Here is a 16949-nt window from a genome sequence, read left to right as displayed (position 1 = left end):
ACGCTCTTAATACACAAATCAAATTTTGTGTCAATTGGATATTATTTATTATATAATCTCTAAGTTTATGTTTTATGCATAATTTTAAACTACAAAACTTACAATTTAAACAATTTATTAATGATATAGCTATTAATTTTTAATTTTCTAAAAATTTTGCAAACATGGAGAATATAAGAAAAATATGTAATCTAATGGTAGATTTGTCAAAATTCACCTCTAATAAAAAGATATTGAGTAAGGTTGTAGTTTTAGGTTACAACCAATTTTGTAACTAAATTTTAACCTTTTTTGTTTTTTTTTATCAGGTTAATCTTATCAATATCATGGCATGTAAGGTCTAAACAAAAGTTTAGTAACCCAACCTAATAAAAACTTTTTGTCAGAAATTATTCTTCTTTCTTTTGTGTTTGTATTTATAGGTTAATGATAAGTGCTCAAGCATTAATGGAAGTAGTTGCAAATGCATGGAAAAATTTAAAGTTTTTTTTTTTTTTAGAGAAATGATATATCCACAACATTTTCATAACAAATCATGTGTAGCAAGTTGTTACGGGTTGTTATTAGTAGGGTATAAAAGTAATTTCAGTGGTGGGCTCAAATTAGAACCAATAACAACTAACCAAATATGATTTGTTGTGAAGATATTGTGGACGTAATATCATTCTTTCTTTTATGAAGTGAAAAATGAAAATAGCAAATGAGATTTATATGTGTTAGTCTCAAACCTTTTTTAAAATGATGTAATTATTTTCTAACAAAATATATTTATACAATATATTAGATTTTCAAAACTAAGCTATCAATATTTTTAGTTAACATGTAATGGGAGGGATATGGGGGCATTGAGTTTATAGGATAGGTTGGAATCTATATATATGGTATCAACAAAAGCATTCAGCTCTAGCTTTAAATTTGATTTATGGTGATATAATCATTTTCACATCTCATCATCAGCATATGGGCTCATGACAGTAGCAATTACAATGTGCACCACATCACAATTGACTCTATTGTTTTTTGGATGAATGAAAAGATTTCATTAATGAAACCTTTAACTACAACAAGCTGGTTAAGCAAGCAACAAAAACAGACCACTAACCACGCACAACTAATTGCTTAAAAAGCAGTTCAGCCTCAACAACCACCCAGACCTACAACTTCAAATTCATCAAATGTAAGGCCTTCTAATGCTTCAGCTGGTGGTCATAGTGAGACATAAGACATTTTCCCTCTAAAATAGTCACATGTTAAACCTTCTATGGCCAACTCTACAGGTTTACCAATGAATCTAGCTACCCCAGATATTAGCTCAAACCAAGATTCTTCACAAACCCAATGTCCCCAAACTCCATGCAATAACAAACAGGAGAAACAAACATTTGAATCTTCTTCAGACTGTCAGAAAAGTTTCAAGCCCCCACCTCCTCCACCTCCACCCCCATGTGTGACGTATTTTCCTTCTTCATCTCAAACCTTTCCAAAATCATCAAATACTCCATCTTGTATTCCACCACCACCACCACCACCACCATGTCCACCTTGTTTAAAAGGAAAAAATAACTCTACTAAAGGCCCATCCCTTCCTCCTCCACCCCCATATGTGACATTTTTTCCTTCTTCATCTCAAACCCCTCCAAAATCCTCAAAATCTCCATCTTCTATTCCACCACCACCATGTCCACCTCCTTCGTCAAAAGGAAACAACAACTCTGCCAAAGGCCCGCCTCCTCCACCATCTCGACCGCCTCAATCTACTCCATTGGGCAAATATGCAGCTCCATTACCAAAATTGAAGCCATTCCACTGGGACAAGGTAAAAGCTGCCCCTGATCAACCTATGGTTTGGGATATGCTGCCACATTCATTTAAGTAAGTTGCTTTAGCATTACGTTTTTAACCATGTTAGGATACTAAAATTTTTACTACATTAGTCGCCAATCACAAAAAAAAAAATTAAAAAAAATTAAAAAATTAAAAAATTAAAATTAAAATTTAAAAAAAAAATTTAATTACTGTTTATTTTTTGTTGTTGAAGTAGCACAAATCAAATTAACTGTCATATCATTTTGTAAGCCTTTTGTAGTAAAATTGGTGGTAGGTTTATAATTTTTCATACTTTCTTTGGCTACAATATATTTCTTCTCTTTCTGTGTAGTTGAACATATTATGAATCACGAAACAGGTTGGACGAGGAAATGATTGATTCACTTTTTGGAGACAATTTAAAAAACTGTTTCTATATAATTGAACATATTATGAATCATGAAACAGGTTAGACGAGGAAATGATTGAATCACTTTTCGGAGACAATTTAAAAAACTCAATGAAGAGTGATGAAGCAAAGAACAAGATTCCTCCTCCAAGCAAGCATATCCTTGAGCCAAAGAGACTACAAAACATAAGTATACTGTCAAAAGCCTTGAATGTGACTGCTGAGGAAGTATGTAAAGCACTAATACAAGGTATAACTTCTAAGCTTTAAATCATAAGCAATTGTGATCGAGTGCCTATTTTTCCACACTGTGAGAATGAAGTTGTGAGGAGCATGGAGTAACAATAAATGTGAACTAAAACACAGTTATTATAAATGCCCCAAAAATTATTTTGCGATGTGAATTCTAAGCAATTCACTTATGCTAGAATTGGACTTTCAAGTTTCAGTGTCAGTTTTTTTTAAGATTTTCGGTCAAGACACTAATGAAGAATGATGGCTCCTGTAGTCCTGTACTTCCAGCAAATGGATTATAGATTACATATTACTAAAAAGGTTCTCATAAATTTCAGAACAGGATCCTCTCCAGAAGTTAAGGTTTTCCAGCTTATGGAGAGAGGCCATTTCAAGATTAGGATTTTATTTCTTGGATAACTGTGTGTAGGAGTGGTATTTGATAGACCTTTGAATTTGTAATGTTTAATCTAAACCATGAAATGGATCCTTTCCAATTGGAAATAATCATGTTCCATAACTTTTGAGGAGAGAGTATATATCTCCAACAAACAATTCTTGATGTCATATCAAGTACAAGTGCTGACATACTCATGCCATTAGCTGATTATAATTTTTATCAAACGGTGGGAAGCAGGGAAAGGTTTGGGTTTGCAACAACTGGAGGCATTGGTGAAGATGGTACCTACCAAGGAAGAAGAAGCCAAGCTCTGTAGCTATGAAGGAGACATTAATGAACTGGAGTCTGTGGAGAAGTTTTTCAAAGAAATTCTTGAAATACCATTTGCCTTTCTACGAGTTGAAGCCATGCTTTACACAGAAAATTTTGAAGATGAAGTGGTTCAGTTCAAGAAATCTTTTTCAATGCTAGAGGTAACCATCAATCATAAACATAATCAGTTTTGATCAAAACCAACATTTCTAACTCAATGATCACTTTGACTCTGATTTATGTTGTTACTAGGAGGCCTGCAAGGAACTCAGATCAAGCAGGCTTTTCTTAAAGCTACTTGAAGCCGTGCTCAAAACAGGCAATCGCATGAATGTTGGAACTAGCAGAGGAGGTGCTAGAGCATTTAAGCTTGATACCCTCCTTAAACTTGCTCATGTGAAAGGCACTGATGGGAAAACTACCTTACTCCACTTTGTTGTTCAAGAAATACTCCTGTCTGAGGGAATTAGAGTTTCAGATAGCATTATGGGGGTTGAACAGACTGAAGAAGATTACAGAAGAATGGGTCTTGATCGTGTTTCTGGTCTGAGTACAGAACTCTCCAATGTGAAAGAGACAGCTACAATTGACTTAAATGTTCTTGCAAGCTCTCTCTCAACCCTATCAGATGGATTGATCAAACTGCAACATCTAGTACAAAAGGACTTGTGTATGGATGAACAAAATGGAAACTTTGTCAGCTCAATGAGATCCTTCATAAATTATGCAGAGAAAATTCTGAAAGACTTGCAGCGAGAAGAAGATAGGGTCCTAACACAAGTTAAAGAAATTACTGAGTACTTTCATGGAGATGTGAGCAAACACGAAGACAACCCACTTCGAATATTTGTCATTGTGAGAGAATTTCTGGGCATGTTAGATCATGTTTGCAAAGAGCTTAGAAGCTCTTAAGCTTTACACTGTCCAAATTCTAGGTTAAATTGCTTGGTGTGTTTAAAAGATACAGCTCATCACCAATCAGTTTGTAAGTATATTTATTTATTTATTCATGTGGAGCTTTAAATCATTTAGATTGAATTGCTTGCATACTCTAAAAGATTGATCCGGGGTTGTTGGGTTGAGTTGAGAAGAGTAGACTGAAATCTTATTCGGGGATATTTAATAACAAATAACAGCATATTCAATCAGCTAAATGCAGATCCAAATTAGAAATTAACACATGTTACTGCTTGGAAAGAAAAAACCAAACTGTAACAGTCATTATCCTAATCAGTAATGTCAACTAGACAAATCCTACTATTCTAGTACTTAATCTTACCCAAGACAAATTTATTTTGTTTCCATACAGGGTCAGTGACTTGTCAAGGACATATCTGAATAAAAAGAATGTCCAAGAAGATTCAACCAAACAATCTATGTATGCAGCACTGCACAATGCTTTTTTTTAGTAGATAATTGTTGCCACTTTGTGTACTGATCCACCATATTTTCACAACAAACACTCTTATCTAAATTAACACCTTACGGTCCTTAACTATTGCAGAAATTTCTTTCTCTAGGCAAGAATTACACACTGTTAAATGTATCAAAAAGTCAATTTCCAACCTTTCAGGCTTCACTTTCAACCTCCTATGTGAACATTCTGAAGTGTTTTTTAGAAAGCTTGACATTCTGTTACAACTTACAACATACTTACTTCTATTTGGAATGGACTCATAGGCATCCTCATATGATACACTAATTTGTTTTCAACTTTGCTATGAAAGCTTTAAAAAATACTTCAATATATGAATACTACACTATTTTTCCTTATACGCCTAAGTACTAATCTTGATCTTTTTTCCAGGTTCTTTTTATTTTGCTAATCTCCCCCATAGATTTCTTCCTCCTGCTTACAACAAGTGGGGGAAGGGAGATTGAATCATGCAACTAAGCCTCGAGACTCCTAATAGATTCATCTCCATAGATGAATCGAACAATACCATTAAACCACAAGGCTATTAATGATTTCAATGTAAAGATAGCCAAGGTTCATACTATATATAAATGCCATGCTTTCACATGTCACAATCACAAACATCATCAGAACATAGGCTCAAGGCATTGGCAATCTCTGTGTAAATCACATTACAATTGAAATTAATTAATTGTGTAACAAAGATCATTCAAATTACTAAAAAAATTTGTATATATTCTTGAAATATTTAAACTCAAGAGGAGTGAAGATTTTGGCTAACTACTAACAAACTTTGAAGGTATAAAATTATTTGATAAAAAAAAGACCTAACCAATTTGAACCCTGAGCTCCTAGCATTCTACAACTCATCATTTGGTTCTTCAACCTCAGTTTCAGCTGAGCCTCCACCACTCTTTTCATAAAGTTGTTTTATAACTGGAATGCATACTTCTTCAACCTCTGTCAATTTCTCATCAAAATCTTCCTTCTCTGCATTCTAGTTATTGTCCAACCATTCAAGGGCTTCTTTCAATCTTCTCCTCATCGTCCAAATCAATCTTATCTGCCAACTTGTCCCTGTCACCAATGGTGCTCCTCATGTTGTAGATGTAAGTCTCCAACTTGTTCCTGGCATCAATTCTCTACTTCGCCTTCTTATCCTCTTCTGCAAACTGCTTGGCCTCCTTCACCATTCTCTCAATTTCTTTTCCTCTTCTGACTTCTTAGCAGCCTTGTTTTCTGCTTACGCATGTAAGATACCATTGGCCAACCTCAAAGGTAACCTCAGAGTAAATATGGCTTTTACAAAAACAATGAATTCAAATTGACATATTAAGAATAATAATACTAAGTAGAAAAATAAAATAAGAAGATCAGAAACCTTAGTGTAAATTTTTGTGCAATTGAATATTTCTCTCTTGTTATGGTTTGTTCATGTGTGTGTGTGTGTGTGTATATATATATATATAGAGAGAGAGAGAGAGAGAGAGAGAATGTAATTATTATTTGAATGATTATTGTGATTTGTTCATAAAAATTAATAAAAAATAATAGAAACCTAAAATGTATTTTTTTTTCCTAATAAAATAGAGGAGCCTAATATATTGTCATTTAAAGTAATTAAAACAATGGAGAATATACTCATAGAGTGAGACGTTTGTATTACCTATAAGCAAACAAAGAGTCATTCTTATAGCGTTTGATGACTTTTAGATTCAGTAAACCCATTAGAAAAGACTTTGATTTTATTATTATTATTATTATTATAGTCACAATTTTTAGATCGTTTATTATGTTTTGGCCAAGATGACATGGTAATGAAAATGAAGATTAATTGTAGCATAAGTATATTATATATCTTATCATTTTTTGGTACAATGCATCCTAATATGAAGTATTCATTATGCAAATTATTGTTCTTTATATCAACTTCAAAAATCCAGGTGGTAATGAAAAAAAAAAAAACACGCCCACAATTGCTAGAACATTTGAATTTTTTTAAAATTATTAAATATTGGTTTTTTTTTTCTTTCTTTCTTTTCATTGGAACTGATCAGTGAAGAATTTGGGCTCTTATCATTGCCTAAATTTTTACTATCATCATTGTTGCAATAAATCCAATGAAATACACCCATTTATGAATGAAGTTTATTAACATAATAGTATTCTTAAATATTCATTCTTCCTTTCCCCCTCCCCCGCTACATGAACATGACCATCTTTGTTTTTTCTTTTTTTTTTAATCTTTCTTTTAGTTATTTTATCAAACATGTGGAAATAGAGAACTACAAATATTTGAATTACCTTCAACATTGAAATAGAGAGCAAACCACTTTCCTGGCAGCATTTCATTGTAAAAGAGACAACACACACACACACACACAAAACACTACAATATATAAAATAGGCTTGACATACCATATGGTTTGAAGGAATAGAACAATATCCCCATTTAAGAATATAGGCTTATGGTTCTGAAAGGAGATCTATACTTGCAGGAGTTAAATCCAAAACCATTCCCTTTCTGGTTAAGAGAAATAGATGACATTTAATGGTTTATATATCTTCTATTCGATTTATCTCTTTGGTTTTATAGGGGCAGTGGCAACTGAATATTATGAACTAGTTGGATTCAATGAGAAGAGGAAGAGGCAATATATGAGGAGATGAAGAGTTTGAGGCATTAAAGAGCTTACATGGGAAGTTTAAAATAGCGGAGATAGAAAGTCATAGGTGTTATGGAAGTTGAAGTGAAAACTTTAAAAGCATTATGGAAGTTAAAGTGAAAACTGCAAAAACATTAAAAGAATAATAGAAAAAGAATGGAAATAAAATACAATTTTTTATTAATGAAAATAAAATAATGGCATAGCTGCTAATGTGACTTAACTGAAGCGTAGCAATAATAAATATTACACTACAGATTTTAGATTTATATAGATGTATTGTTTCTCAAATTCATTTTTGTTGTAAAATGTGTTCTCATATCACTTAAAGTTTTGGATCATTCATTCATTCAATTGAAAAAAAAAAAATTTACTTGCAATGGTAGACAATTTGTAATTTATATTTAAAATGAAAATTTTAAAGATTTCATTATAGAAGATGGTGAAAGATGAATTTAACTCTATAAGTATTTAATTTTAAGGATTTCACTATGAAAGATACTAAATTCTGTGTGTGTATGCATAGATATATGTGTATGTGTATGTGTATGGAAGTTTGTATTGACAACAAATTAGTAACACAAATCGGCCTCTCCAAATAAAAATTTCTATCTCCACCCTTGAAAAAAACATAATGGTTAAATTTGTGTGATTAAACATTTAATAAATTTATAGTTCTTGAAGACACTTCATTTATTTATTTTGATGAAAATTGGCATTGAAATCAATGAAATGGCATTTTTATGATCTTGGGGCTTTGGGAAATTTTTGAGAGATTTGGGTATGAAAAGAAATTTTGTAAAAAAGTCTAAAGGTCAAAATGTAATTGACAAGTATTGGGTCAAATTGCAATCCAGAAAATTTTGGGGTCAAAGTATAATTTTTGGAAATTTTTGGGGCCTATGTATAATTTTGAGAAATATGGGCGACCAATGTGTGATTTTAGGAAGTTTCGGGCAATTTTGTAATTTTTGCATGGGCCTGATGGTGTTTTCGTAATTTAGTTTGAATCTGGGTGGTCGGTGGTTTTGTTCTTTTGGACTCAAAAATTTGCGCTTGAGTTTATGAAGTAGCATTGGAATGTTCCGGGTTGGGTCAATGTGGGTTTTAAGTTTTTAAGATTGGAATGGGTCTTATTTGATTATTGGATTAAGCCTGTGTAGCTGGAGTTTGGTTTTGTTTGAAGTTTGAAGATGGGCTTAGTTGAATGTGTTTGTGGCTTCAAGGGTTCGGATCTAGGCCTTAGTACCTAAAACTGGCTGAAGAGAATTTGGGTATGTACGTATGGTCACGTCACAGCTCACATGTGAGTCACATGATGTGACATGTGACTCTGAGGAAATAATAGAGTAGTTGAGAGGATTTTAGGAATGAATGATGGGAATTTATGAGAAAATGAGGTCTCTCCACTGTGTGAAGTGAGGCCAGCGTATATAGGGCGTGGGTGAGAGGAAGGAGGTGGGGTCCCTCCAATGGTAATGAAATCCGAGTTCTTCGCATTAATCCAATTCCATAACAATATGACAGTCACCCAATAATCAATGATCTCAAAATTAAAATTGGACACGCTCAAGGCCGGCTCAAGTATTATAAGACATGAGGTGATTATTTTAAATGAGGTCTATTTTTATACTTTGAATATTAATAGAATATTTATTTAACTTTTCGTATCTTTTTTTCGGTTAAAATCCTTTTTTTTAGTAAAAAAATTACAAATTAAAACGAACCCATCACATTACTCAATGATTATACAATTAAAGTAAACACTATTTATTGAATGAAGTAACCGAATACTAAAAAATTATGATTAAAAATTATAATAAATTAATGTGTTCTTTTAACATTTATGTGAGAGAGATTAAATAATTGACCCATTCAATAAAAACATTTTTCTTTAACTGGTTTTTTCTTTAATTATAAAAAACTCTTTAACTGGTTTTTTCTTTAATTATAAAAAACTACTTCTTATTTATTGGTAAATATTTAGAATTTGATTAATACTTTCAATGTTACAAGAATATTTCTATTTGTAAAAATTTAGGAGCATTTTTTCATTGAGGACCTTAGGCAGTTGCCTATTTGGCTTATCCATTGAGCTGACACTGGACAAGCTCAATAAATTGTCAGGACAACTAGATAGATTTATCAAAAGATAAATATCATGGGACCAATTAAAATAAATGTAAAACTGTCGACCCAATTAAAAATAGTGACTAGACTATGTGAGGTTTTTTTTTTTTTCCTTTTCGCGGGACTAAAACATGAGTGTATCTGTGCTTGTGTTTGTGTTAAACATTGAAAATGCAGACATATACATGCCATCACCTGATTATAATTTTATCAAATGGTGGGAAGTATGTAATGGTTTGGGTTTGCAAGTTGCAACAACTAGAGTCTAGAGGCATTATAGAAGATGGTACGGACCTACCAAGGAAGAAGAGGCTAAGCTCTCTAGCTATGATGGAGACATTAATGAACTGCAGTCTGTAGATAAGTTTTCAAAGAATTCTTAGGATACCATTCGTCTTTCTACGAGTTGAAATCTATGTATATTGCAACAATAAATCGTAGAATTTGATTTATGGTCGTATGTGTCATGCTTTTTTAACTCAAAATCACAAACATCATCAGCATAAGCAGGGCTGATCCAACAAAAAGCCGAAAATTTTATATGAGACATTTTTATATGTAAACATTAATTAAATAAAATTATATAATAATAATTAAATTAAGATTAATTTGATATAAATATAGAAATTGATGAATAATACTAACTAAACTAAGGTTAATTTTATATAGAAGATTGAATATCATTATTGAACCATAAATTTAAACAAAAAGAACTAAATTAAAAAAAAAAAAAAAAACTTACTTTAACTTGAATATATGATCACTCAAGTGGACGCCTGGATGATAAACAAGTGGACGGAGGAGATGTAAGAAGACAATGCTATATAAGGGAAGGGTGCCTCTGATAGTATGGGGATCGAAAAAGAGGAGAGAAAAAGGATATATGAGATGGTTGTAACCCCAGGAATTGTAACCTTAGATGGTCAATGAAAAACATCTCTTCGGACGGAGTACTTATGTTAGTCCGAGAGCACATTAATTCAATTCCTCCCATTGGTGTTGTTGTTTAATGCTGTTATTTTCATTATTAGCCTAACCCTTTCACCCACTCTCTACAAAATCTATTGTTTTGGGCTCGGTGAGCTCCGAATCCATACCTCCTTGGGCTTGGGCCGTAAAAACTGACCCTACAAGTAACATGTCAATTAAATCTATAATAAAATTTGTAATATTTTTAATATCACTTTAAAAAAAAAAGTACCAATTATTTAAAAAATGTTATATTTTAAAAAACTTTTGGGCCTTTTAGAGAGAAAAATGGGGCCTTTTTTTAGTAAAGAAATTTTATTTTGGTTGTGGGCCGGCCCTGAGCATATGACATCACTATGTGCACCACATCACAATTGAAATAAATTAATTATGTAACAACGATAATTCAGATTACTAGAAAATTATGTATATATTCTTGAAATTTTTGAACTCAAAAGGAATAACAACCAGTAATGAGCATTTTGGCTAACTACTAACAGACTTTGCAGGTCATAAAAAAAATAATAAAAAAACTCTACAAATTTGAACCCAACGCTCCAAGCATTCTACAACTCATCATTTGGTTCTTCATCCTCAGCTCCAGTTGAGCTTCCACCACTCTTTTCATAAACTTGTTTTATAACTGGATTGCATACTTCTTCAACCTCTTTCAATTTCTCATCAAAATCTTCCTTCTCTGCGTTCTGGTTATCATCCAACCATTCAAGAGCTTCTCTCAATGCGGTTTCAATCTTCTCCTTATCGTCTGAATCAATCTTATCTGCCAACTTGTCCTTGTCACCAATGGTGCTCCTCATATTGTAGATGTAAGTCTCCAACTTGTTCCTGGCATCAATTTTCTCCTTCACCTTCTTATCCTCTTCTGCAAACTCCTCAGCTTCCTTCACCATCCTATCAATTTCATCCTGGCTCAGACGCCCCTTGTCATTAGTGATGGTGATGGATTCTGACTTCTTACCTGCCTTGTCTTCTGCTTTCACATGTAAGATACCATTGGCATCAACCTCAAAGGTAACCTCAATTTGGGGGACTCCCCTGCAATAAGAATCAGAACATTGGTCAGAAACCATAAGCTATATAAAAAAAAAAAAAAAAAACTCAACAAATTTAACCCAATTCTCCAAGCATTCTACAACTCGTCATTTGGTTCTTCATCCTCAGCTCCAGTTGAGCTTCCACCACTCTTTTCATAAACTTGTTTTATAACTGGATTGCATACTTCTTCAACCTCTTTCAATTTCTCATCAAAATCTTCCTTCTCTGCGTTCTGGTTATCATCCAACCATTCAAGAGCTTCTCTCAATGCGGTTTCAATCTTCTCCTTATCGTCTGAATCAATCTTATCTGCCAACTTGTCCTTGTCACCAATGGTGCTCCTCATATTGTAGATGTAAGTCTCCAACTTGTTCCTGGCATCAATTTTCTCCTTCACCTTCTTATCCTCTTCTGCAAACTCCTCAGCTTCCTTCACCATCCTATCAATTTCATCCTGGCTCAGACGCCCCTTGTCATTAGTGATGGTGATGGATTCTGACTTCTTACCTGCCTTGTCTTCTGCTTTCACATGTAAGATACCATTGGCATCAACCTCAAAGGTAACCTCAATTTGGGGGACTCCCCTGCAATAAGAATCAGAACATTGGTCAGAAACCATAAGCTATAGTTATATAGGATACAAAATTCATTGCAATGCAGTAATCTTCTGTTTCCTTAAAGCTAGTGACAATAGACAATTATAACAGTCCAATTCTGTTTTAGATTACCTTGGAGCAGGTGGAATGCCAGATAGATCAAACCTCCCGAGTTCGCGACAATCCTTTGTCAAGCTTCTTTCCCCTTCGAAGACCTGAAAATTTTCAAAGTCACATTAGTCTAACAACACCAAATACAGGATGCTTATAATAGAGTAAGGTTTCTTCATTCTTGTATGTATTCATGTAATACCTTGATGGACACTGTGGTTTGCTGGTCTTGATAAGTGGTGAAGATTTGAGACTTCTTAGTTGGGATAACAGTATTCCTCGGGATCAATTTTGTCATCACTCCACCAACTGTTTCAATACCCAGACTCAAAGGAGCAACATCAAGCAAAAGAATGCCTACAAAAAACCAAAGAGGGAAAATCTCATATTAGTTTGTCACCAATATGCCAAACCCATGAATATCAAACAACAAATTAACATTAAAACAAAATCATACCTCCGGTTTCTTGCCCGCCTTCACCGCTGAGGATTCCACCTTGAACTGCTGCCCCATAGGCAACAGCCTCATCAGGATTCACACCCTTGTTTGGCTCCTTGCCATCAAAAAAGTCTTTCAACAGCTGTTGTACCTTGGGAATTCGGGTGCTTCCTCCAACTAGGACAATCTCATTTATATCTGTTTTCTTCACTCCTGAATCTTCCAAAGCCTTCTTCACTGGCCCCATTGTCTTCTTAAACAAGTCCATGTTCAACTCCTCAAACCTTGCCCTTGTTAAAGGCTCTGAGAAGTCAATACCATCGACAAGAGACTCAATCTCAACTCGGACTTGGTGTTGGCTACTCAATGCTCTCTTTGCTCTCTCACATTCCCTGCGAAGCTTCCCAAGAGCCTTGTTATCCTTGCTGATATCTTTGTTGTACTTCTTTTTAATCAACTTGATGAAGTAATCCATCACCCTGTGGTCAAAATCCTCTCCTCCCAAGTGGGTGTCTCCACTAGTAGCAAGAACCTCAAACACACCATTGTCAATGGTCAAGATGCTAACATCAAAAGTACCACCACCAAGATCATAAACCAAAATGTTCATCTCTCCCCCTTTCTTGTCCAGACCATAGGCAATAGCAGCAGCAGTAGGTTCATTGATTATCCGAGCCACATTCAACCCAGCAATGATGCCTGCGTCCTTTGTGGCTTGCCTCTGTGCATCATTGAAATAGGCTACAACAAGCAACAGATATAAAACCATTAGACCATGAAACATAGACAGAGACATAGCAATCACAAGTTCACAACTCTTATAAATATCAACCAAAAATCTGTCCATTTTACATTGGTTATGCTGTACTGTTTTGCAGCTTTTCCTATAAATAATATCTTATAAATTCAACATGCACTAATCCTAGTGTACAGAACATGTCCTTGTTCAGTTGTTCATTCAGGAGTTATATTAGCACTCAAAAATCCTAAAATCCCCTTTTCTGTAAGCCAATTTGATATTGTACTATTTATATACATCACAAACGATTTAAAAACAAAGTTCTTAAGAAACTATATATATACCTGGAACAGTGACAACAGCGTCTTTGATTTTCTTCCCCAAATAAGCCTCAGCTGTTTCTTTCATTTTCCCTAATATCATAGCACTGATTTCCTCAGGGCTAAACACCTTTGTCTCACCTTTCACCTTCACCTGAATATAAGGCTTCCCATCCTTCTTCACAATCTTATAAGGCAAAAACTTAATATCCCTCTGAACCTCCGGATCATCAAACCTACAAACAAAACCAAATAAAAACAAGCCATTCAATTTACCCCTCCAAAACACAAAACCCAAGTATACCAATCTAAATCTTAAACCATGAGATTCACTCTTTAGTGTTAATCAGAAGCTTTTGAAAATGGGATAATTTATCATAATATCAAAGCAAGTGGTCCAATTCACTTACTTTATCATTCTTCTCAACAAAACCAAAATCTACAACCATCTAACTAATTGCTTGATTAAATTCACAATTTATTATTAAGCAACCATTTTTCATAGTATTAGTGCAAGTGATCCATTTTTCCTTCTTCATCATTGTTCTCAACAAAACCACAAACAATATCAATCCAAAATGTTGAAAAAAGTTCACTTACTTCCTTCCAATAAGCCGCTTAACATCGAAAATGGTACGTTCGGCATTGAGAGCCGCTTGATTCTTCGCGGCCTCGCCTATTAAACGCTCAGTATCAGTGAATGCGACCCAGGAGGGTGTGATTCTGTTCCCTTGATCATTGGCTATAATCTCTACATGACCGTTCTTGTACACACCCACACAAGAGTAGGTTGTTCCGAGATCAATACCAATCACAGTCCCGAGCTTCGGAGAGGCATCATCGGCTGCCACTGCTATTCCTAACAAAAATTCTTCCAAAACACACACAAAAAAGAGTTTAATTAGTTTCAGCAAAAACCCAATTCTCAACAACAAATTCAAGTGCTTTCAGTGAGTTTTCAGAGAACCCAATTCATCAAAAAGAAAATTTAATGTTATTGCAAAATTCATTAAAATAATGCATTTCCTAGTCTGAGGAACCAACTCAGAGTCAGAGACATCAATGAACTAATCTCAAAAACAAAACTAAAACACAAATTTCGAAACTTTTCCGCTAAATTATAACACCCAAAATACCCAAAACCTCACAAACTTTCCGGTCCCCTGTTTAATTTCCCAGGAAAAAAGTGATCCAAAAAGAAAACAAAGCAAAACCCATAAAATTTTTTGAGTTATTTTTGTTGTCCCAAGAATTAAAATCTAAAAAATTAACCAACCCAGTTGTCAATTCTCATTCAAATCAAACAAGAAACAAAATTTAGCTTTGTTTTAGAATGCTCTGTTTCTTAGAAAGCAGTTTTACGGAAACATCATCTTAATCTTAACATTTCCTAATAACACTTTTTTGTTTCAAGTGAATTTAGAAGCATATTTCAAACCAAACCAAACAGAACATTAAACATTAAACAACAAATGTTACCTGAAACAAAGAGAAGCAAAAACGCCACCGTCTTGTTCTGCACCCTCATTGTCGAATGTTGATTGTTACTTTACTTCGTTCTGCTCTCTTCTAACGATTTCGTTTCGTTTTTGAGTTACTATGAATCTGAAACGTTTCGGAGTTTTTTCGAGCGAATCGGATTTTTTTTTTTTTTTTTTTTTCTCTGAACTATGAAGTGGAGGGAAACAGAGGAGGAGTACTTTATAATGGTTTGGGCTGGTGTTGGCGGTGATAGTTTTGCTAGAGTATTCCTGCGAATAGAATCGCGACACGTCAGCGTTAGTCGTTGAACTTGCTGGTATTACACGTACGAGGTCGAATAGGATGGTGACACGTAGGATGGCATGTTGGATTCGCTTGTGATCTCTCGAAAGTTCTTGATGCTTGTGTGAAGAAGCTGAACTAGTCTAGAAGGATGAAAGCATTTTTGGAAAAAAAAAAAATATATATATATATATATATAAATTATATCTTATAAGTTTGTTCTATTGTCATAAGGATGAAAGCATTTTTGGAAAAAAAAAAAATATATATATATATATATATAAATTATATCTTATAAGTTTGTTCTATTGTCATTTTGGTCTATGGAGTGTATATACTTCATTTTTGCCATTTTGGTCGTGTAAATTAATATTTGCTTCTTCGTTAGTCTTTCTATCAATTCATTCAAAAGATTGATATTATAGGTTATAATAAATGTAAACTTATAAGACTAAAATCTCAATTAATTAAATTTAAAATGTGTGATTTGTATTTTTACAAGATTAAAATGATAATTGATTAAATTTAAAGGATGTTGTTTGTATTTTTACTTACTTGAAAAAAAAAAATTTGAACATGTCATTTCTTATCTAAATTATGGATAAGTTCTCGCAAAAGCCATTGAAGGTAGAGAGAGGCCTAATAGAAATTAAAAAAAAAAAAAAATGTACTCATCAAAAATTCCTGTTACCGCTCTCTATCTTCTACCAAATATGAACATCCTATTTAAGGGTGTTGTTTGCATTTTTTTAAAAGAATCTTATCTAAATTATGGACAAATTTAGAAAAAATGACACTCGTTTGTAACTTGAGGTTTGTGGATGATTAACGTATCTCACTTGACCTATGTTTGAATTAATAAGATATTTTTAAAAAACAATTGAATATTTTATCAATAACTTAAATCTAAATTGTTGCATTACACTGAAAATTTTGGTTAAAAAAAAAAAACTGTGTTTGATTAAGAGTGTTTAAGTTACAATTTTCAATTTAGAGTATTTAAACACTATATTTTAAAGCACATTTAGACCAATTTTTAGTTTTAAAGTAACAATGTTGGATAACATTATTGTAAATATATTGAAAATTGTGGGAGTCACAAGTTTGGCAACTGACTAACAGCACCTAATGGTGCTCTCTCTCTCTCTCTCTCTCTCTCTCTCTCTCTCTCTCTCAACCTTCTTTTCAGTCCTCTCTCTAATTACTTCACCTCATCTCTTTTTCTCTCTTCACCTCCATTGTTTTTGCTCTTCTTCTCATTGTTGGATGTGGGAAGAAAATGAAGAAGGAGATGGGAAAAAGATGTCGGAAAAAAGAAGAAGAGGAAAAATGAGATATATAGCTTGGCTGTGGGAATGGGTGGGACTGTCTCTCTCGTTCTCATCAAAGAAATTAAAAGCACGGTATTGTCAAAAAAAAAAGTTGATAACTTAACCCACTTAAAAAAAAAAAAAAAACAAAAAAAAAAAAAAAACAAAACAAACAAACATATACACATATCAAACACAAAATTCTATTTTTCACATTTAAACATGATGAGTGTGAACTCGTCAGTACAGTTCATCGGACGGAGATGATTCT

At 33.5% G+C, this 16949-nt stretch overlaps 2 protein-coding genes across 2 annotated transcripts; one reads left to right on the top strand and one right to left on the bottom strand.

Annotated features, from left to right (window-relative positions):
• The first annotated feature begins 1174 nt into the window (after nt 1-1174).
• Nucleotides 1175-4218, top strand: LOC112030687 (formin-like protein 11). Its single transcript, XM_024063351.2, has 4 exons — nt 1175-1872; nt 2275-2465; nt 3087-3322; nt 3414-4218. Exons 1-4 carry the CDS (start codon nt 1262-1264, stop codon nt 4071-4073), a joined length of 1698 nt encoding a protein of 565 aa, XP_023919119.2. The 5' UTR covers nt 1175-1261; the 3' UTR covers nt 4074-4218.
• A 7227-nt stretch (nt 4219-11445) lies between these two features.
• On the bottom strand, nt 11446-15280 carry LOC112030722 (luminal-binding protein 5). The gene is made up of 7 exons (XM_065767212.1): nt 15084-15280; nt 14205-14475; nt 13629-13840; nt 12564-13286; nt 12309-12463; nt 12128-12210; nt 11446-11983 (listed from the first exon to the last, which is right to left on the bottom strand). The coding sequence occupies exons 1-7, from the start codon at nt 15130-15132 to the stop codon at nt 11494-11496; spliced, it is 1983 nt and encodes a 660-aa protein (XP_065623284.1). The 5' UTR covers nt 15133-15280; the 3' UTR covers nt 11446-11493.
• Nucleotides 15281-16949: the final 1669 nt, after the last annotated feature.

Source organism: Quercus suber, unplaced genomic scaffold, assembly GCF_002906115.3.
Source record: "Quercus suber isolate HL8 unplaced genomic scaffold, Cork oak 2.0 scaffold_785, whole genome shotgun sequence".
In the NCBI taxonomy this organism is placed as follows: domain Eukaryota; kingdom Viridiplantae; phylum Streptophyta; class Magnoliopsida; order Fagales; family Fagaceae; genus Quercus; species Quercus suber.
Note: the sequence above shows the minus strand (reverse complement) of the source record. Positions and strands in the feature narration are given on the sequence as shown.

Excerpts from the sequence above, each read along its gene's own strand:
- LOC112030687 (XM_024063351.2), top strand. The coding sequence starts at position 1,262 with ATGGCCAACTCTACAGGTTTACCAATGAATCTAGCTACCCCAGATATT. Across the intron at positions 1,873-2,274 it reads ATGCTGCCACATTCATTTAA|GTTAGACGAGGAAATGATTG; the intron begins GTAAGTTGCTTT and ends ATCATGAAACAG. Across the intron at positions 3,323-3,413 it reads AATCTTTTTCAATGCTAGAG|GAGGCCTGCAAGGAACTCAG; the intron begins GTAACCATCAAT and ends TGTTGTTACTAG.
- LOC112030722 (XM_065767212.1), bottom strand. The coding sequence starts at position 15,132 with ATGAGGGTGCAGAACAAGACGGTGGCGTTTTTGCTTCTCTTTGTTTCA. Across the intron at positions 14,476-15,083 it reads TTTGCTTCTCTTTGTTTCAG|AATTTTTGTTAGGAATAGCA; the intron begins GTAACATTTGTT and ends GTGTTTTGGAAG. Across the intron at positions 11,984-12,127 it reads GGCATTCCACCTGCTCCAAG|GGGAGTCCCCCAAATTGAGG; the intron begins GTAATCTAAAAC and ends TTCTTATTGCAG.